This window comes from Furipterus horrens, unplaced genomic scaffold, assembly GCF_987537825.1.
Source record: "Furipterus horrens unplaced genomic scaffold, mFurHor1.1.pri manual_scaffold_6, whole genome shotgun sequence".
NCBI classification, from domain to species: Eukaryota; Metazoa; Chordata; class Mammalia; order Chiroptera; family Furipteridae; genus Furipterus; species Furipterus horrens.
The window spans coordinates 104,181,814-104,203,417 of record NW_028327176.1 but is presented as its reverse complement, the minus strand read 5'-3'; the positions used below and the strand labels follow the sequence as shown (position 1 = coordinate 104,203,417).

The following is a 21,604-nucleotide window of genomic DNA, read 5'->3' as shown; positions in this document are numbered from 1 at the left end:
TGCAATGAGTAAAAAACAAAAACAAAAAAACCCCAATATTTTTAATCTAAGAATAGCCTTTCTTAGCTGAAATCCAAAAAACCCAACATTTTTGTTCACTAATCTCCCCAAAAATCAACTGAAGCAAGCAACAGAGGAGTAATTTAATTTAGAAATATTTATATAATAACATATAACAAATTTGTTTTCAAATATCTGGCTAAGCTTGCTTTGGTTGGTAGTATAAGAAATGTGTTTGTGTTTATAAAATTGACATGAAATTTTTCCTTTGAATATTTTACTCTAAGGTTCTTCATAAAATACAAAGTCTGTCCAGAAGGTATCCAGCCATATAATATGAAAGGGACATTTATTGAAGAAGATAGAAGATGCAATAAACATTGTGCATAGGAAAATGACACCTCAGTTTCCTTCAAAGTAGGCACCTTGGGATTCACGCAGTTCTCCCAGTCACCATTAGCTGCCCTGTCATATTTTCCTGAATCTCATCAAAATCTCTTCCCTTTCAAAGGTGATTTTAGTTTTGGGAAAAGCCAAAATTTGCAGGGCACCAAATCTGGGTGTAGTGGGACTGAGTCACCTGGGTGATTTGATGTTTCACCAAAAACTCTACACAAGATGCATTGTCATGATCAAGCTGCCAGTCACCAGTTGCCCATAGCTGTGCCCTTCTGAATCATCTGAATAGTTTCTGCAGAGGAATGTTCAAGCTTAATGTAAAATCTGATACAGATTCATTGTTCTACTTGCTCAGTCATTTTGAGTGCGACAACCACACAGTACATATGCTCACTCAACAGCATCTACTGTCTCCACTGAATACTACAATGATGTTGTCATTATTCACACATGCACATTCCAGTCCACTCTCTTCAACTGCTAGGTTACATCTATTTCATGTAAACCATTCTCGTTATATTAACAATGGCTGGACCTTTTCTGGAAAAATCTCATAGTTCAAGTATTTGAATATGGAGTCAGGTAGACAAATAGTTGACATTCACGATGTTTATTCGTATTGTCATCATCACTATCAACATCTGGACACTCTGAACATATGGCGAAGTGCAGCTATTGTCATTAAGACCTCCCCAAAGTTCAGTTAACAAATTCACTTAAGCTGTAGGTGTTTACATATGAATGCCTTATACATGGTTTTGAAAACCTTAAAATCAAATTCAGAAGCATATTTTTCATTCTTTGTAATTATACTTTTGACCAGAAGTATTACATTTCCTCAAAACTTGATAAAATATTAAGGCCAAAATAAAGGAAACTGTGCTGATATTTTGTCTTTATTTTTAAAAAGTTATCTTTTGGGAGACTTCTGCAGTGATCATTACTAGTTTCTTCTTTCTTCTCATATGGTTTTTATTTAGGTCTGATAGGTTGCAAAAAGCTCTTTTAACTTTTTTGTTTATTGTTTTAAGTGTGTTCTGCTCACAACAACAAGCAGGCCTCTCATCTCCCCTTTAGCTATAGGACTCTTATTAGTATTAATAAGATGTATGGAATACAGCTGGGATTCAAGAAATCCTTGAGCTAGAATTTCTTCATATGATAGAAAGGTAACCATGAAGGTAGAATCCTGCATGCAGAAAGAGTGGATATTGGAATTTAAGGAAACTAATAATTGACCACTAGTGCCACCTGTTAGTGATTCTGAGACCACAGTTTTCTCTGAAGTACCACTGTTGCCACATGAACAATAACGTGGAAAGGCCCGTGTTCCCTTGCAATTTGTGTATGGTCCTTAAAAATTATAGAATCCCAAGGCTTCAGGAATATGGGGGAGAAATAAATGATCATGAGCTTGTAATGTTTCAGAAGACTTAATGGAAAAGTTCAGCTTAATTTAAATTATATTTTCAATATAAAGTTTGGACTAATAATTTCAATAATTCCTTTTTATTTTAACCTAGAAAATTGCTGTGTGCTATAAGGTTTACATTGATAAGTAGTCATATTTCATTCAAGATTAATATCAAAGTTGAATAGCCACAGAAGACAAGAGTATAAAATCAGTTGCAAGGCATAAGTATCTACTATGTCAATTTATGTTGGAACAGAAGTGGGGGTTAGATTCCCATGGAATGACTTTTGGAAGGCAAAACCTCTTCAGTCAGTTTTTATGAATGAGTAGACTCGAGTAGAGGTTGTGATATTTTATGTGAAACCTGAGAAACACATTGCTATTTCTTGGGAGAGTGAGCAGATTCCTTTGGCTGGTTTAGAGGACTTATGTAAGAGTTAAGGGATGAAGTCCTATTTTTTAGATTACATTAAAGTTTTCTTTTTGAGTTGCATATTCTATGTGTTTTGACAATTAATAATGACATGTATCCATCCTGAGAGAATCGTACAGAATAGTTTCACAGCCCTAAAAATCTCTTGTGCTCCATAGGGAGTGAATTTCAACTAAATATTCACAAGGATCTTTTCAGAACATTATGGTGATCTAGTGTCTGAAAAACTTTCTTCAACAATATAAAGAGTAATAAAAAGATTATCTTGAAATTCCTGAGGGAAAGGATCAATTTTAATTGTACTGGTAATTTGACTTGGGTGTGACTTTAAACCCATAGCCTTATTTTCATTTTTTAAATACATATTTTACTACAATATAAGCTGGAAAATGTAGATTTGAGTGAACATTACCAATAACTCCACCATTCATAAGTAAGTTGATATTTCTATGAGCAGCTTTCCTATGTTCTGTTTTCTGTGCATGTATTATTTTTGTTCAAAATAAATGGTGTGTATTGCTTTATATCCTGTTTTTAAAAATCAACTCATAATGAACAGAGTAATGTAATTTTTAATGACTGAATGGTATTCCACTGTATGGCTTATATACTTTTTGTAATTTCGTGGATTATCATGATATTATTATGAAATGTGGCAGTATTGCTTTTTATTATCATTTAGGAGGTTAAGAACTGTCAGGCAGGTGGGGGAATGTTATTTAATTAAAAGCACTTGCGCTTGATCAGGAGTCTTTTGTCTTAATTCAAATGGTAACTCCATTCATTTATCTGTTCATAAGTTTTGTTACTTAATCTCTTTGAATCTTAGTTTATTTGCCTTTAGAAGTTAGTAGTTGCTCTAGTATTCTCTAACTCTGAGTTTTCTAGGATGTGATAGCATGGTAGGAACAAAGGTAAGACTAAATTCTTTCATTAAAATTGCATCAGTCGACAAGTCTTTTACTCTGTCTCTGATTCTCGTTCTCTAACCTCAAGTGCACAGATTTGAATTAATTACAATCTTTGGTTCATAATAGATTCATACCATTGTCCCATAGATGGCCCCTTTTAATTTTTTTCTGTTTTGGGTGTCGATACTATATACTAGACCTCTGTGAATTCCCCACCCACACAGGAGACTCTTGAAAGATGTCTACTAGTTATAGTCTAAGTTGTCATTTTTTAAGTGCAAATGACATATGTTTTATTTACCATTATGTCTCTAGCACCTACTATGGTGTCTAGTGCACACCACTTGCTCAATAAATATATGTACAATTGAGTGGCCTCCATATGAACTTCCTACCTGGATGAACATTTACTGTCAAAACTTGTTAAAATGTAGACATTAGCAAAAGAGTCAGGTAATTAAAATAAATATATGCCATTGAAGTTAGTAATGAATGTGAATTGAGAATAAAACAGACATATTCATTAGGAAAAGCTAGGCGGCAGTGAAAGACTGAATAAACATTTTATTAAATGTGAGTTAAGAAAACAAAAATGAATAAAGCCCTCATTGTTTTATATTGTGTGAAAACACAATGCTTGGAACATAACGCACTGAAGGAGTATATACCTTCATCCCTACAATAAAATTGGGATGTTGGAGGGAAGCTTCATTTTTCAAATGAAGATAGGACAGAGAAATTTAAGTGACTTCTCAGGGTAAAAGTATGAGCCTTAATGAATGACAATAAATTGTCTTAAAATTGTATTAAAGGTCTTCAGAAAAGTTAAGAAATAATCTTTTCTGAAATACTTTCATTATTTAACTGTTTGCCAATAAGGAGGAAGATTTCCATTTTAAGAAAGAATGCATCAACTTTGGAAATTTTACTCTTCCTTATTCCTTTTCTTGAACCTCCTGGGCACAGAATATCTTTGCTATTTCTGTATTCTATACACGTAAGCCAGAAGTTTAACTCTGTTAGCATTAAACTTTTTGCAAAAGTCTTGTCTCTGTCTTGACTCTTTAATGTCCCTGGTGGGAATTCTTGGTTGTAGTACATTGCCTTCTCCATGTGGAGTTAAGTAGGCGATCTGTGTTATACTGTTAGTGTACTTGATACCATTTTCATGCTGTTACAGAATTATAGTACAGGACACAGTGGACTGGCGAGCCCAAGACAAAATTGTCCTTAGCTCCTCTTCTTATGAGCCTCATGAAGCAGAGGTCCTTACTGTGAAAGAAGTTAAGGGCCACCACGTCAGGATCCAGGAACGGCTCAAACACCGGCACATTGGTAAGGCTTTGCTTTGTTGGTTAAGGGAAGTGAATGAGCCAGGAGGAACATGTTCAGCCTGGGACCTTAGGTCTGATCACCGTTCAGAGGAAATGGACAGTACCTTACTGCTGCCTCAGAATCATCCTAGAAGGCTTTATCTCTGCCCTTTCATTAAAATTATTGCCTAATTAAAAATATTTTGATGTGAAAAACATTTAAACTTTTATTTATAATGGCAAATCTAGAAGCAAAAGTGGTTATGGCTCTTGTTCAAGGTCACTGGACATGTTCATGGCTAGGCCAGAATAAATCTCGTGGGAGCTGAGTTTCCAGTTCATTTCTTGACACTCTGAATTACACAGTTACTTAGAATGTAGTAATTGTAAATAATGACTTCTTTATCCATACTTAGGAATGTATATTTTCTGACATAAAGTTCATTTTATGTACTGACTACTACTGCTACCAAAAAAATTTAAAAAGCCAAATGCCTTTTCTCAAAAAAAAATGTGCTGAACATTTTTATACACTGCACACAGTCAAAATAGATTGCGCAAAAATAATAAATAACCATAACCATAAGCTTCCTGCTTCAATGTACTAGATACGTCTAACACAGGAAATATAGGTATAAGTCATAAAATATGGAAAGAGAGGGGTTAGGGGATATGTTTTTTGTCTCTGATTTGTGAGAGGGAAATACATGTTTTCAATAGGACTATATCTAAACTATATTTAAACCATAGTTCCGAAGATAGTTTCTTTTTTTTAAAAAGTGACCGAGAAGAGAGAACTCTTCAGCAATCCTTGCCAGTAAAGCGCCAGGTGAAATGTATGTGGAGGGCAGTGAAACAATCCAACACTTGACTTTCCAGCTGCCACCACCAAGGAGGCTCCTTCAGGCGGTAGCAAGCTTGAGACCCTCCATGGGAAGACGCTACTGCTGCTCTTTGTCAATTTGCTCTCACACATTGGTGCTTTGGTCCTGTCATTGCCTCATTGCTCTGGGATTCCCCACTCCCATGAAAGAAGTCCATAGATAATGTACAACCACTGAGTCTCACACTGATGGATTTAAGAAAGGAGGTGGGGACCCCACCAACTGGACAGGTCTGCCCTGACATCCCTGTACCAATCACCTGTCCCAGTGCCCACAGTTACTGAGGAGAAATGAATTCTTGCTCAAGCACTGTCCCTCGATCCCAAAAAGACACAAGTAAACAGGCTTTTCATTTCCCAGCCGACATTGTGGAGAATGCCTGAGGAAAAGCAGACCTTAAAGTTGGTTAGGACGACTGGGGGGAAAGGAGGGTTTACATTTGGCAGGTTCACTGGGTCCCAGCTGGCAGTTTCTGAAATATGTTTTTATAGGTTTTCCTTCCCCAACTCCTTTTGCCCCAGGAAGCATGCATGTCATGGAGGATGGCCGATACATTCGCTTGGCTGCTGAGGTTGGACTTTTGACCCGAAATATACAAATCCAGCCTGATACATCCTGTATGGGGAGACTACTTGTGGGGTCCTTCAGGAAGTCCGGCAGAGAAGAATTTTCAGGTAAAGGAAATTTTAAGTTACTAAACATTACCAACTGGAGCCTATTCATCTGAGCCACTCAGAAATTCCAACTGTGAGACCTTTCTTTTATAAAACAAAATGTTCAAGTTAGATTGCTCCTGTGTGCTCTGAGAAGCTATGAATTTTCGGTGGTAATCTGTGCTTAATTATCAGTGTGATGTTAAAATAATATACTAGCGATCAGCACATATGCACATTTATACCTCAAAGAAAACATCTTCAGCAGATGTGAAATTTCCTCTGCTTTGAAATTATAGATGATTTAACGACCATTTGAGTTTTATCTCTTTCCTGAATTTCTATTACTCTTTCCCAGTAGCATGCTATATCTGATGGTAGGCCTCAGCTCATGCTATAAATTAATAGTGTAAATTTAAATAGAAATGATTTCCATATTCCAGATTGCTTTAAGGATCAGTTCATTCTTTCTGTTTCTTTCAAGTTTTAGCTCTTGGAATGCCATACAATTATTTGATTAGTACCTTATTTTTTAAATTTGAATTCCTTAAATATTATTCCAAAGTTGTTTCATAGTCAAATAAATTTGGGAAAGGCTATCACTATAGGTCTTAGAGTCCCTGTGCACATGAATACAATAAAGGCTCTGAGAAAGCCTGGAATACAGGATCTAACCACTTCCCAAACATACTGAGCATGGAACACCTTTTGTTGGAATTTCTGATCCATAGAATAAGTATTCTTTCCATAAGCTATCACTCCATCAATTCTCAAAAGAAGTGATTTTGCTTCTCCCCACCACCCCAAAGGACATTTGGTGATATCTGAAGACATTTTTGCTTGTTACAACTTTGGTGGGGAGGGAGGCTGTTCTGGCATCTAGTGGGTAAATATAAATGCTAAATACCCTACAATGTGTATAGGACAGACTCACACAAAAAAGGATTATCTGGTCCAAAATACCAATATCGTTGAGATGAGACATTCTGCTCAAGAAGACTGAGACAAAGGCTGAGTCCTGGTCTTCTAGAAATGAAATTATTTTGAAGTTGATGAACTTGGAGAATTAGGGAGGGAGAGCAAGGCAGGGCCTCTTTTAGCATAAACTGCCAGCCAAGCTGCAGCATGTCACAGGAACAGAACACATGGCCGATTCTTAGGGTTGAGCGCCAAGCCAGACGTGAACCAACAGCAAGACTGACTTGGACCTGTGCCTCTGGCATTGCTGATTGATCCAGAATTTTAAAAATAATCCTCAAGGGAAAGGAGAGAACCTATATTAAATGCTTCTTCTCGATCAGGAACTATGCTGGTTTTCATGACTATTTTATCTCAATTCATCCTAACATCCCCGTGAGAGAGGCATTGTTATTGATGAGGAAACAGAATCTATAATAAAACTGCCTGCATATTTGTAAAATTCTTTCATGAGCTTCTAAACTCGTGAGGATAAGATTGGTTTTTTCAAGTATGGTTACTGCTATATGTATATTAGATGCTCAATACATGTCAGTGAATAAAATAAATAAAGAATTAGAAAAGTCATCCAGCTAGAAAGTGGCAGAAGTAACATTCAAATTTGATCTTGATTCTGAAGCCCTTGTTAACTGAACTTTTAATTTTGTAAACATTTTGGATTTATAGAAAAATTGCAAAGGTAGTATGGAGAGTTCCTGTATACCTTTCATCCAGTTACTCTTACTGTTAATATCTGAAATAACTCTAGTACATTTGTCAAAACCAAAATAATTAACATTGGTGCTTTATTATTAACTGAACTTTGGACATTATTCATATCCACCAGCTTTTCCATTAGTGTCCTTTGACTGTCTCAGAATTCAATCCAGGTCCCCACATTGTATTAAAAACCTTCTCATTTCAGGGACTACAAAATGTGTAATGATGTTTTGGCCAAAAAATGTATTGACCTATCAGATATAGAATACCTTATGCAAATTTTAATGAGAGATTTGCTTTGACATCTTTTAAAAGATTATTTATATAGAGCTGCAAAATTCAGTTTTTTTACAAGTTTTAGTCAGAGTCTTTTTTGACAATCACCTACAAAGATTATCATCAAAAATCATTTATTTATTAAAAATTTTTTTTAATCCTTACCAGAGGACATTTCTCTTACATTGTTTTAAGACAGAGAGGAAGGGAGAGAGAGAAACATTGCTGTGGTAGAGAAACATCAATTGGTTGCCTCCCATATGTGCCTGCACTGGGGATGGAACCCACAACCTAGATATGTACCCTGACCAGGAAACAAACTCACAACCTTTCAGTTACAGAATGATGCTCCAATCAACTGAGCCACACCAGTCTGGGCACTGATGATTTATTAACCCCTTAGTCTGTGCCAGAGACTGTGTTAAGTGTTTTAATTCCCATAAAAATACTCTTCTTGCCTCTGTGTTATAATTAAGGATGAAATACTTGACTAGGTTTAGTGACTTACAGAAAGTGACAGGCAAAACTCACACTCAAACCTAACCCCCCTGCTCTTATTATTACAGTACAAAGAAGCAAAAGCAGAATGAATCATCACTCCTAAGTGTGAGTCTGTTTGTAAACCATCAATTGCTTCCCTCTTGCCCTCAGCTCTGAGCTAGTTGTTTATAAAGTCCCATTCTTGGCCTCTCCAGGGTTGAACTCATTCACAGCTGTAGTGGTGGTGAAGAGGCTGTGAAATCCAGCTGATTGGGATCAAATTTTGGCTCTACCACTTGCTAGGTGTGTGACTGTGAACAAGTTTCTTAACTCTTTTGAGCCTCAGTTTCACTAACAGTAAAACAAGTCCTTTGGAGTGACTTAAATGAATAGATTCTGGAGCCAAACTGTTTAGCTCTGAACCCTGATTTGTGATTAACTATGTGACTTTAGATAAATTACCAAATCCTCCTGGGTCTCACTCTCATCAACTGTAAAATGAGAATAATTATGGAACCTTCTTCAGAGTTTTTTTATCAGGATTAAATGTGTTAAATACATGTTTAAAAATAAACCAACCTTCCTATTGTTCTGTAACATACTCCAGAGTGGATTAGGCAAGATCTGCAAGGGTGCCGCAACAGGTGTTCAATGGTTCTGGGGCAGAAAAGCAGACCAGAACTAAAAATCCTGCTTTTAAATAGGAGATCTCTCTCACTTTCCTCCTCCTGATCAGCCATATCCATCAACTTGTACTCAGAATTGTGATTTTCAAAAGGAAAAATAGGAAAATAGTTATGAACAGAAGCATTGCTTGATTCTCTGTCTAAATGCATAAGCATTGTATGTACATACTATTAATTAGTTTTCAGTCTTGTACAATTTAAGACTATCAATTGTGAAATTAAAAACACTAATTAAAATAATATTGATACATTGCTTTGACTGAGATTCTTGAACCACTTTCCCTTCTACAAAATGAGGTACTCATGTGTGGGCTCACACTAGCCTTTGGTGTCCTTTGTGCCAAAGTGCCGTGTGGAGACAGGTCTGCTAGCCCTTTCAGCTGTGCGTTATTGGTGAGGGACACTAAATGACATCAAAAGTGATAGCTCCAGGCAAATAGCTTTAGGCTGTTTCATCATTCTATGACTATGTTCATACCATCTAGCAGTGTCTTTTCAGTCAGTGTCATATGAGAATTAAGATAAATTGGGATCCTATTGTCTGTCTGGACATGAAGAAAGACACTTTATCTCTCCTCCCAAGAGCTTGGTTCTTCACAGCAGCTGATTTGCAAGGGTTCTAGTCTCTCATCTGTGAAAGAGAATAGGGAAAGTAGAGGGTTTAGATTGGACTACTTTTGACCTCTAAATACTATTACTAAAACACTATAGGTCCCTCCATTTTTAATGAGAGAAGTAATTTGTAGTTTATCTTTGGCAGTGCTATTTAAAATATTTTTTTAAGAGAGGGACCAAGTTGACAACTAACCTAGCTAAGGACACATGATTAATATTGGCACGTAGCTACAGCCCAGTCACCTGACTCTCAATGTAAAATTCCTCCTTTTATTCCACTATGTCCTCTGCTCTCCCCCATGTGCGTGCATGGGGTTAATGGTACAGCCTCTCCATCTATACCTCTGTATTCAGGTCCTAGTGTGTTACCCTTCTCTGCCTCAATTTTCTTATCTATAAAATAGGGATACTAACTGTACTTACCTCAGAGCAGTTTTATGAAAATTTAAAGAGGTTATATCATTATATATTATGAGCCATATATATACATGAATTGTGATATGTCTAAGATACATATATGTAAACATATATAAAACAATTAATATATAAATTGTGAAGTCTGCTTTGAAACTATAGATAATTTAATGATCACTTGAATCTTATCTTTTCCTGAATTTTTATTATTCTTTTTCTGTAGCCGTTATGTCTGATGTCAGGAAACTTCTATATACATGGGGTTGGCAAAAGTAGGTTTACAGTTGTTATTATGTGAAACACAGAGTTCACTTTTTGTATTATTATTTATGAATTATTGTACTTTCCATATGAACAACTGTAAGTCTATTTTTGCCCACCTCTGTATATTTGTAACAGAAAAGTGCCTGCTGGTACATAATGAGTGCTAAATTTACCTCATTTTCCCCTTTAATCATGTTACTATCTATTTTATCAAGTGTATACACACTGATGTATTAGTGCTCACTATATTTTAAAATCACTCTATGGATTTATTTTATACTGTGTTTTAATAACATTTACTTAGAATAGTTCAAATAAAATTGCCATTAAGACTAAATAATTCAGTAACCTCTTCTGATATAAAAGGTGCCAAAAATCTAATTATGAAAAAGAGAATATAGTGTGTCTAAAATAAAAATACAGAATTTTATTGAATTTTAAAGTGATATTAAAATGTTATTTCCTCTTTCATGTATTAATCAAGAGGCATGTATTGAATATCACATTTTTCACTTGTATCATACTCTTAGGAAATGTTTAAAATATTTTATAGAGTCGGATCTCACATTTTTTTCATACATTGTGGGGATGGCTATGGCCTTTTCACATGGGGTCACTGAGAAACAGAGAGGGAGACAGGACTTGAAAGTGAGTGCCCAGGAATCCACAGTCCCTTCATTCGTACCCAGCTCCTTGACCCAGCCCTGCAGGCAGACTCTCAGGACACTTGAGCTTGGTGCATCCATCTCCAGCGCCCATCTGCTTTCTCTAAGCTTTCCTCTTTCCCCATCCGATCATCACCCTCTTCAAACCTTACAGGAAACTTTTCTAGGCATTAATGTCATATATTAAAAATTCATATTTTGTTAGGGAGACTCACTGGCATGAGATATTGTGTTACTGTTAAGAATAAATGATTAAATTTTAGTGAAAATTTGCATATTCTGGTGCCAGTAAATGGACCATCTGTCTGCCTTTTGCGGGGAAGGAAAAAGTACCTGACAATTTGCATTGTGTTTGCAGGAATCCTTCAGCTTTTAAATGTGGAAATTCAGAACTTTGGGTCACCCTCATTTGCCGCCATTGAGTTCAGTAATGCATCATTAGGATCCTGGATCATATCTTCTACTCTGCACCAAAGCTGCGGTGGGGGCATTCATGCGGTTGCCAGTCATGGGATCATTTTAAATCAAAATATAGTATTTAGCACAGTTGGCCATGGCATTGACTTGGAGGGTCATGACTATTCCCTCTCTAATAACCTTGTGGTTCTGACAACACAGTCAGTGTGGGCCACCATTTGGGTGGCAGGAATCAAAGTGAACAAGGCAAAGAACATCAACCTCCGTGGTAATGTTGTTGCAGGGTCAGAGAGACTTGGCTTTCACATCCAAGGCCAGAGGTGTTCCCCTCTTGAAGCTCTTTGGTCTGACAATGTGGCTCACTCAAGCCTTCACGGTCTTCATCTCTATAAGGAGAGTGAACTTGGCAACTGTACTAGAGTCTCCGGCTTTTTGGCTTTCAAGAACTTTGACTATGGTGCCATGCTACATGTGGAAAACAGCGTGGACATAGAGAATGTCACTCTGGTGGACAATGCTGTTGGTCTCCTGGCAACAGTATACGTGTCTTCTGTTTCACAGCATACCATTGCAAATGTGCAGATCATACTTAGGAATTCAGTCATTGTGGCCACTAGCTCCTCTTTTGATTGCATTCAGGACAGGGTTAAGCCTTCCTCTGCCAACTTGACATTAGCATACCGAGCTCCTTCCAATCCAAGAGGGGGTCGAGTTGGTATTCTGTGGCCTGTATTCACCTCAGAACCAAATCGGTGGCCTCAGGAACCATGGCACAAAGTGAGAAGTGATCATTCAATTTCTGGAATCATGAAACTTCAAGGTAAGATGTTTGAGCTTACCCAAACAACGTAGTTCTATACATCTGTGCATAGAATTTTTAATAGCATTCTGAAATTATATCAACAAAAGGGTACAGCATACTCTAGTGCTTATTGTACAATTGACCAATACTGGGAATTAATAACTACAATGATGAATTATAGTCAGTGAGTAATTTCTTTAAAAGGTTACTGCTTTATACATATTGAAGAGTTTATATAGCCTTTCATTTGATTATATAAATTTTTCTTAGGTAGGTGTTATTTTTTTCCTGTTATACAAAGAAGGAAACATGGATACAGAAATTGTGTCTAATGGAGGTTGTTTATTAATTGGTGGGGCAGTCAGGAATAAAATCAAAATTACACCACTACCTATGCAGTAATCTTCTATTAGGTCTCTTGTGATATTGTCATTACTCCCTTTGGATTTTGATCAAACCTGTGATAAAAGGTATTGCTCTTAAGACATTAGTATGTTGAAGTACTCTTCTATTTTGCACACAAAAACTCATGTCTTGAAGAATTACTCATATTTAAGTCAAGGTTTACATAAACTCCTGGAACTACCCTAGACAGCTTAAGTTAACTCCTGGACATATAGTAGAAAAGATATTATTTTAGTTGTGTAGTCTATATTTATGGTTGGTAGTTTTCTTGATATAATGTTATAACATCCTAATTTTTTTTTTCAGATGTCACCTTTTCTAGTTTTGTAAAGAGTTGCTATAATGGTGACCTTGATGTCTGCATTCTGCCCAATGCAGAGAACACTGGAATCATTCACCCCATAACAGCAGAGAGGACCAAAATGCTAAAGATCAAAGATAAAAACAAGTTCTACTTTTTTCCTTTACAAACCAGGTACCAGTTTTAGCATTTATAACAGGGTACTTCTAGGAAGTATTTGGCAATTCTTCAAATCCTTAAATGTGCTTTAAGAAGAATAAAATCAATGGAAATAAAAGTAAGTCCTTCTGGAAAGGTATGTCAGATTAATTGAATGGTCCCCATTCTTTACTTCTATGTTCATGTGCTTTGATATATGATTTTTGCAATCACTCTTATTAAAGAGGCAGAAGCTATTTCTCTCTCTTGAATCTGGACTCTGCCATGTGACTTTCTTTGGCTAACAAAAGGGGCAGAAATGATGTAGTGCAATTTTTATTGATATTCTTTTATCATGTTGTCTTTATCAGAGAGAGTAATTTAGGATGTTTTCAACCACTGGAAAAATTTTGGCCTAATTCTTGAATATTCTATAGAGTATGGTGTCACTAGTGTTCAGAAGGAAGCTTAGGAGCCTTTGTGCAGGGACTGGTGGGGAGAAGGAGACCATGTTTGTGGTCAGGAATCTCTCTGAACTGAGCCATGTGGCTTAGACAGATACTGGCACTCAGACAAGGTGTAACTACTATTCTTGAACACATGATCTGAAAGTTTTATTTAAGAATCTGAAAACTAGATAAAGCATTGTTTCTGACATAAAGGGGAGAGGGGAAATCAGGAGCAAGGAAAATGGGCTGCTTTTTCTTCCCTAGAACATTGGGGAAAACTCTAGTTGCAAGAAAAGAACCAAGAAAAACTACCCCAATTGGAAAGTTTATGTTTCTGGCCCAACACCTATCTCTTTAAGACATCCATTCCTAAACCACTTTTGGTACCTAAACATGATTAGGTATGCAATTTAGGTTGTTTTACTCTTTTTCTTCTACTGTCCAATTTTTATTATGTTCATGTATTATCTATGGGATGAAATAGTTATAAAGCTAATTGATACCAGGATATGATTCTTTGTGCTATTAATAGTTAACATATGGTAGGTATGCAATAAATATTTAACATTAACTACTAATGATACCTAAAAGCATTAGAGTATAATTTCTTCATAATTTTTCATAATTCAGTGTTATAATTGCCTATTACTTATTTATATACTCCACCTGACTCTAAATTCTGAAAGTATAGGAGCCATGTCTATATTTTCCATCATTGTACTCTCCAATCTATAAATAGTAGGTTTTCAATAGATATTTGTTAAATGAGAATTTTTGTTTTTACCTTGTTTGCATATAGAGCAAATATAACTGATAATTTTAAAATAATGCAAGACTCCAAAGTTCCATCATGATATGATTCCATTATTTTCAGTAGATTTTAGAGTTAGAAACATTTTATTGTATCTTACTGCTTAGAAAATTAGCAATCTATGTAAAGATTATATATCCAAAGTATTCAGGTAACAATAATGCTTTTCTTCTTGACCATATGATAAGGAAATAGCCTTTTCGATAGAGTTTTATTTAATATCTATGAGTATGTAACATACTATTAATAATAAAATCCTATTGAATTTATTTTTCATCATATCAGTGACATCAATATGTTTTCTTTTTTGTTGCTTATCATGAAATGAGAGTTATTTTCTATCTATCTTTACAGGAAAGATTTAGGAACACTGGGCTGCCCTGAGTGGGAATGTGAAAGTCCAAGAAAATATCTCTTTAAGGATCTGGATGGGAGAGCCCTGGGTCTACCTCCACCAGTTTCTGTATTTCCTAAAACTGAGGCAGAATGGACCGGATCCTTCTTCAACACAGGTTGGTTATAACTGAACTGAATGCCCCCAGTAGATGGAGCATGCACATGAAGGAGCTGGTTTGGCTGTGTTGTCTAGTGAGAACAAAATATCCTGGAGACCACCTGTGTTCTAGAGTTGGAGCCCATGTTAATATGCTGCTCAGCTCACCTGCATCACAGGAATGTTGAGTGGTTAAGAGGTGTTGTGTTCACTGTTGTGGCCTCCATGAGATTGCCTGTGTCTGTGTCAAAGGTACAGATCCCCAACACTAGCTCTGTGCACAGGTGAGGAGAAAAATACTCTCAGTAGCTTGGTCACTGGGCCTGAAGCAGCACTTAGTGACTTTTTTTTTCTTTTTATTTTATTTTATTTTTTTTAATTTTATTTTTTGGTTATTCAATTACAGTTGTCCCATTTCCCCCTTTTGCTCCCCCCTCCCAGCCCATCCCTTCTCCCACAATTATATCCCTCCCCATTGTCCATGTCCATGAGTCATTCATATACGTTCCTTGACTAGACCCTTCCCTTACTTATCCCCCTTCTCTCCCTCCCCCCTCCCCCCTACTGACTACTATTCTAGTCTTTGCCTATTTAGTTCATTTGTTTGTGTTGCTCTTTAGTTTCCTGTTAGCACTTAGTGTTAAGTGTTTCACAATGTCAGCCATAGGGTCAGAAGACAGAAGAGCTCCCTTTCTCTTCCATCAGGATTTACGGGCTCTTAATCTGGAGAGGCTGGTGGAGTATATGGCATGCTGTTTGCCTTCCTCTTCTCCATTTTCTAATTGAATCTGAGAGATTGGGAGGGGGCTATGATCAAAATTCTTTCTTCTTCTTGCCTTTACAACCAAAGTCTGTTTAGCTATCAATTTTTATAGCTAAACCCCAGAGGGATTATTGTCCTCCTACAGCTACAAACAATGAGACACCAAGTTTTTGTTTGAGTTCAAGTGGGACCTGCTTCAGGTAAATCTAAAGAATTTGCTCCAATTTTTTTCTTATGCCAGGGTTGATTCTTCAGACTTCTAGTCTTTCTTTCCTTTTTCAAGTTTTGTCTGTATGAATGTTCCAGGATTATATCCTCAGATCTGCTTCTTTCTTCCTAATCTTGCTGCAAAGTCTAAGGTTAAAATACCATTTAATGCTGATGACTTCCATTTTGTATCTTCATCCCAGACTTGACCCTGAACTTTGGTCTGGTATATTCAACTCACTCCACTGGGAGGTGTAACTGGCATTTCAGACTTAACATGCCCCCAAATGGGCTTCTTCATCTCTGCCTCAATCTATAAGTTGCTTCTTCTCTAGCTGACTCTAATTCAGACATTGATACCATCATTTATGAGGTTATTAAGTAAAATATCTAGAAGCAAGCATTTATTCTTTTTTTTTCCTAACCCCAATTCTTCCACTTCTAACCATCATCATCTCCCATATGCAAGGGAATAGCCTTCTAACTGGTTATTTTTATGCTCCTGTATCCTATAGTCTATTTTCCAATGATAACCAGAGTGATCTTTTTAACTTTCCAATGGCTTTCTATCCCCACTCCACCCCCACCACCAGAATAAAATTCAGACTACAAGCTGGTTCCTGACCATCTCTCTCACTTCATATTATGTAATCCCCTTTTTATTTAATCATCTTTGTCTTATTTTTCTTTAACATGATAAACTTATCTATACCTCAGGGCCTTTGCATTGGCTATTTCTTCAGCCAGAAAAATTCTATTCTCACTTCTTTGCAGAGCCAACTCCTTCTGTTCAAAATTAACTCCTTAGAGAAGCCACTCCTGACCACCCTATCTAAAATAAATATTCATCCATTATTCTCTAATCTACTATGCCTGCTTATTTTTGTCATAGTTCCATTACTTGAAATTATATTATAAATGTATTGCTTACTCGCTGATTTACTGCTTGCCATTTTAGAGTATAAGCTTGATGAGGGCAAGACTTTTGTCCTTTTCACTGTTATATATTTGAGGAACGCACAACACATATTAGTTGATGAACTGATCAAGTGAATAAGTTATTGATAACTGAGGAGACTATTAATGCTGTTTTCCACAAACCATTCAACAACATCCAGAAGAAATTGAGGCATTCAGGTAATTGGCTTAAGAATTTATTTATAGACTTCCGGCCAAGATGGAGACATAGACAGACATGCTGCATCTCCCTCCACAACTAGGAGGGAATACAGCTGCCTTGGGACTGCAGACAAGCAGAAGATCCAGAAAATCAAGCTGCATGGAAGTCCACCAGACAGAGATGTAAGGAAGAAATACTCATCCAGACAGGTGGGAGGGGCGGAGCTGGGGTGGAGAGGACGAAGTGTGGTGGCGGCAGCAGCAGTGGTAGTGGCAGGCCAGCAGAAAGTGCAGTCATGTTTTAAAAAGTCAAGAGGGACATCGGGAGTGTTCCCAGCTCCTCACTGGACCTAGCAGCTCATGGTCACAGCACCAGGGAAAATCAAGCCTCATTGCTTCTGACTGTGCAGACCAGTGGGGGTTGGGGTGGAGGTAGAAACTGCCAGTCTCAGCAGAGTCCGCTTTTTTAAAGGGCCCCCACAGTCCTAGAACAACCGCAGACCCACCCACTCTGGGAACAACAGCCAGGGCAGCAGCTAGAAGGGCACCAGTCCAGTGCAGAAGTGGGAGAGGTGCCTGGAAAAGGGGCAAGTGCTGGACAGGTGGCATTGCTCCCTCCTGGACCCCGCCCCCACATACAGTGCCACAACGTGGTGAAACAGTTCGCCCTGTACTGACGAATCCCTAAGGCTCCACGCCTTACAACATAACAAGAGCAACAGCTCTACCTGGGATGCAGAGGCAAATATAGACAGGAGCCTGTCAGAATGAGGAGACAGAGAAGTATGGCCCAAAAAGGGAAATAGATCAAGGTTCCAGTGGGAGGACTAAGCGACAAGGAGATAGCCAACCTAACAGATGAGGAGATAGACAACCTAACAGATGCAGAATTTAAAACACTGGTGATAAAGATGTTCACAGGCTTGACAGATATGCTTGAATATGGCAAATGCATAAGAGAAGAAGTGAAGGCTATGCTAAGTGAAACTAAAGAAAATCCACACAAAACCAATGGTGAAGGTAAGGAAATCAGGGTTCAAATCAATGATTTGGAACATAAGGAAGAAAAAAACAGTTAACCAGTGCAGAATGAGGAAGCAAGAATTGAAAAAGATGAGGAAAACTTCCCAAATTTTGTGAAGGAGATGGACATACAGGTCCGGGAGGCACGAAGGGTCCCAGGTGAGCTGGACCCAGAGGGGACCACATCAGGACGCTTCATGACTGAGATGCCAAAGGTGCAAGATAAAGACAGAGTCCTAGGGACAGCAAGAGAGAGGCAGAGAGTTGCCTTCAGGGGGTTGCCTACAGGACTATCAGCTGATTTCTCAGAGGACACTTTGCAGGCAGGAAGGGACTAGCAAGCAGTATTCAATGTGATGAAAAGCAACCTACAACCAAGATTATTCTATCCAGCAAAGCTATCATTTGGAATGGAAGGACAGATGAAGTGCTTCCCAGACAAGGTGAAGCTAAAGGAGTTCATCATCACCAAGTCATTTTTATATGAAATGTCAAAGGGACTTACTTAAGAAAAAGAAGATCAAAACTATGAATACTAAAAGGACAACAAAGTCACAACTATCAACAACTGACTCTAAAAAATACAAACAAAATCTAACTAAGCAAGCCAGAATAGGAACAGAATCATAGGTATGGGGATCATTTGGAGGGTTATCAGCTGGGAGGGGGAGAAATGGGGAAATGGTGCAGGGACTAAGAAGCATAATTGGTTGGTACAAAATAGACAGGGCAAAGTTAAGAATAATATAGGAAAGGGTGAAGCCAAAGAACTTATATGCACAACCCATGGACATGAACTAAGCGGGGGTGGGATTGCTGGAGGGAAGTGGGGTACTGGGCAGAGGGGAGCAAAGGGGAAATAATTGGAACTATTGTAACAACATAATAAAATATACTTTAAAATTTTATTTATAATATTGAATCCTAGAACCAAGAAAATTCCAGGTATCTCTTTACTTGTTTGTACCTTTCTTCCATTTGGACTACTTCTACATTATAACATTTGTCATTCATAGAAGTTTTACATAAGTCTTTTAATTACCACACAATTTCATGCTTCAACACTTTTTAATATTTCTCACAAATTTTTTCATAGGTTGAAGGCTTATCTTTACAACAGAATGACAAACTGTGGGGATTACAGTATAGGTTTTAAGTCATTGCTGAGTTCATGAAACATGCTGAGTAAATATTCATTTTGATATGTTGGTTATATCTGTTGACTATAACTGGCAAATACATTTTTGCATAGTAGGATGAAATCCATAGAAATGTCTATATGAGAAAATTTGTGCAGAGTAGCAAATTTTTTTTTAAAAGATAGACAGCTAGTCTTCCATTTACCACTAGTTTTATTCAAATAGTTTTCTATAGTTAAGTTGATCTATTGGTTTTAAGAATCATTCCACTCTTACAAGTGTTCTGCTGTTGAAAAAACATCCTTATACTTTAAAATAAGTATGTGAATAATCGTGAGGTTTTTCTAAACTTGTGGGTTTTGGTAAGGATCCAATTTCTGTGAAATCAATGTCAAGGGATACATATTGCAGAGTATTTAATGAAAAATACATTTCACAAAAGAGTAAGGACTAAAGGTGATGTCTTAATTTGGGTTGCCCCAGAAGCAGATGCTGATGCAAGGCTTAGAATCCAAGTGGTTTATAAACTCAGAAAAGTAGAGAAATGAGACAGGGAATGGAATGAGGCCACTAGAGGGTGTGCTCCCAAACTGGTCACCACTGTGGACAGCTGGAGCTCAAGCCTGTTGGGGAACTCCAGGAAACCATGGAATGTGACCCAAAATTATCACAGCTAAGTCAAGAAGAGGTATTTATAACAAATCCCTATTCAGCTCTGGCTGAGAGATGCTTTTGGAGACGTTAACGCTCCAGCCCTCTGGCTTACCTGACATGGGCCAATTGTGCTCTTTCCCTAGTGAGAGAAAACCTTTCTCAGAAGGGAGCTATAGGTTTTTGCAGTAGCAGCCTTTTGCTTGTGGAGGTGAGTGCCAAACATATACGGGTGTGGCTCTGAAAATGTCTGTTACAACCAGGAGCTCTAAAATGTCTGTCGAATCCTCCATGTGTGAATAATGCTCTTTTGATGCACTCTTGGTTGCTTACCATGTGGCGTAAACACACTCTTTAGGCACAAACAGTCTCTTGCTCTTGGCTGTGATGCTGTATGTTTTATTTTCATCACACTCTCTCTTGGATCTGAAACCTGATTCAATGATGGTAAAACTCCAGCAGGTATTATACGATTACATACTATTTATTACCAGTGTGTAGACAAGCGTAAGCATGTGTATGAATGACTGAATGTATACAGGGAGGTATAGATGACTGACTATCTTAAACTTCTGATGTTTTAAAGCTTTTTAGCATTTTAACTGATGTTGCTATAAGTACCAACTGCAAGGGTTCCCAGCGTAGAATCTGTGGTTTACTGCACTAAAAATACAATCTGTGTCCTCTTGCAGTGAAGGAGACAGCACATAGTAAATGGTGCCTTCCAGGTACTAACAGAACTGTAGTGTTTCCTCTGACTTCCAAATATGAATAGACCCTTCCTTCCCAAATTCAGGTCCATTTTAATTTTTTAAACTGTTCCCTGCTATGCTACTTTCCAGTTCCTGTTCACGATCTGGTGCATGAGAAAAGTGCAAATTTAATCGTGAGAGAATGAACATCTATTTTGTATTTCCTTCTTCAAAACAAGCATCTATGTTCTTCTATAAAATAATGAGAGCAGTGCACCTCCTGCATTTATTCCAAATGGCATTAAGTTTAACACACCTTATGTCCTTTCTCGAGTTTATTGACAGTTTGGAATCCACTGCCTTTGAGGTTTAGTTTTAACTTGAAAAAAAGGAACAGATTTTACTTGCACATTGAAGTGCACATGCGAAACTACCCACTCAGACACATATCTACAGGTGACTGGGTATTGTCATATGCTCCAGCAATCGGAGCAAACAGGATCCGTGTGGATCAGCTATGAAAAATACTGTGCCAGTGGGTTTTTTATCTGTGCAATGCAGGATGTGTAGCTGGGGGAGAAGTGAGCTGTTAATTTTGGTTTGTACTTATCTGTAAGTTTGTATTTGCAGCCAACTTTGAAACATGCGTGACAGCAGAGTGCAAAGCAACTAATCCCTAGCAGGAGGAACTCTATGAACCATTTGCATTTTATTCTGGGAAGAATTTATTTTGATTATGGAGGCATCTGATAATCTGAAAATCCAAAATCATTTAAAATAACAAAGTCTTGAAATTAACGTCCCACGCCGTTAAGACTAGATGGATATCAAAGCTTCCCACTTTGCTTCTTATTTATTTCCTGTTTGTGCCAGATAACAAGTGGATGGTATCACCTCTCAGACAAGTTCATACACGTGAGACACTGGTGTTGTTGGGAGAGGGATGAAAAGAATCAGCTTTATTTCAATGGCATTTCACAATTTCTCAGATGGTGAAGACAGTAGAGGGAGATCAAATTGAAGCTGGCCTGCACTGAGCACCTATAGCTTGCTGAGCACTGAAGTTGGCACTTTCATTCATTCGGTGGATACTTTTTGACAGCCTGCTCT

At 37.5% G+C, this 21,604-nt stretch overlaps 1 protein-coding gene across 1 annotated transcript in view; it reads left to right on the top strand.

Annotated features, from left to right (window-relative positions):
• The window catches only part of PKHD1 (PKHD1 ciliary IPT domain containing fibrocystin/polyductin), a 440,427-nt gene that overhangs the window by 303,735 nt on the left and 115,088 nt on the right, over window positions 1-21,604 (top strand). The window contains exons 55-59 of the mRNA XM_090282575.1: window positions 4,338-4,492; window positions 5,876-6,028; window positions 11,443-12,321; window positions 13,015-13,183; window positions 14,762-14,919. Coding sequence (XP_090138701.1) covers window positions 4,338-4,492; window positions 5,876-6,028; window positions 11,443-12,321; window positions 13,015-13,183; window positions 14,762-14,919 — 1,514 coding nt within the window. The remainder of the gene's footprint in view (window positions 1-4,337; window positions 4,493-5,875; window positions 6,029-11,442; window positions 12,322-13,014; window positions 13,184-14,761; window positions 14,920-21,604) is intronic.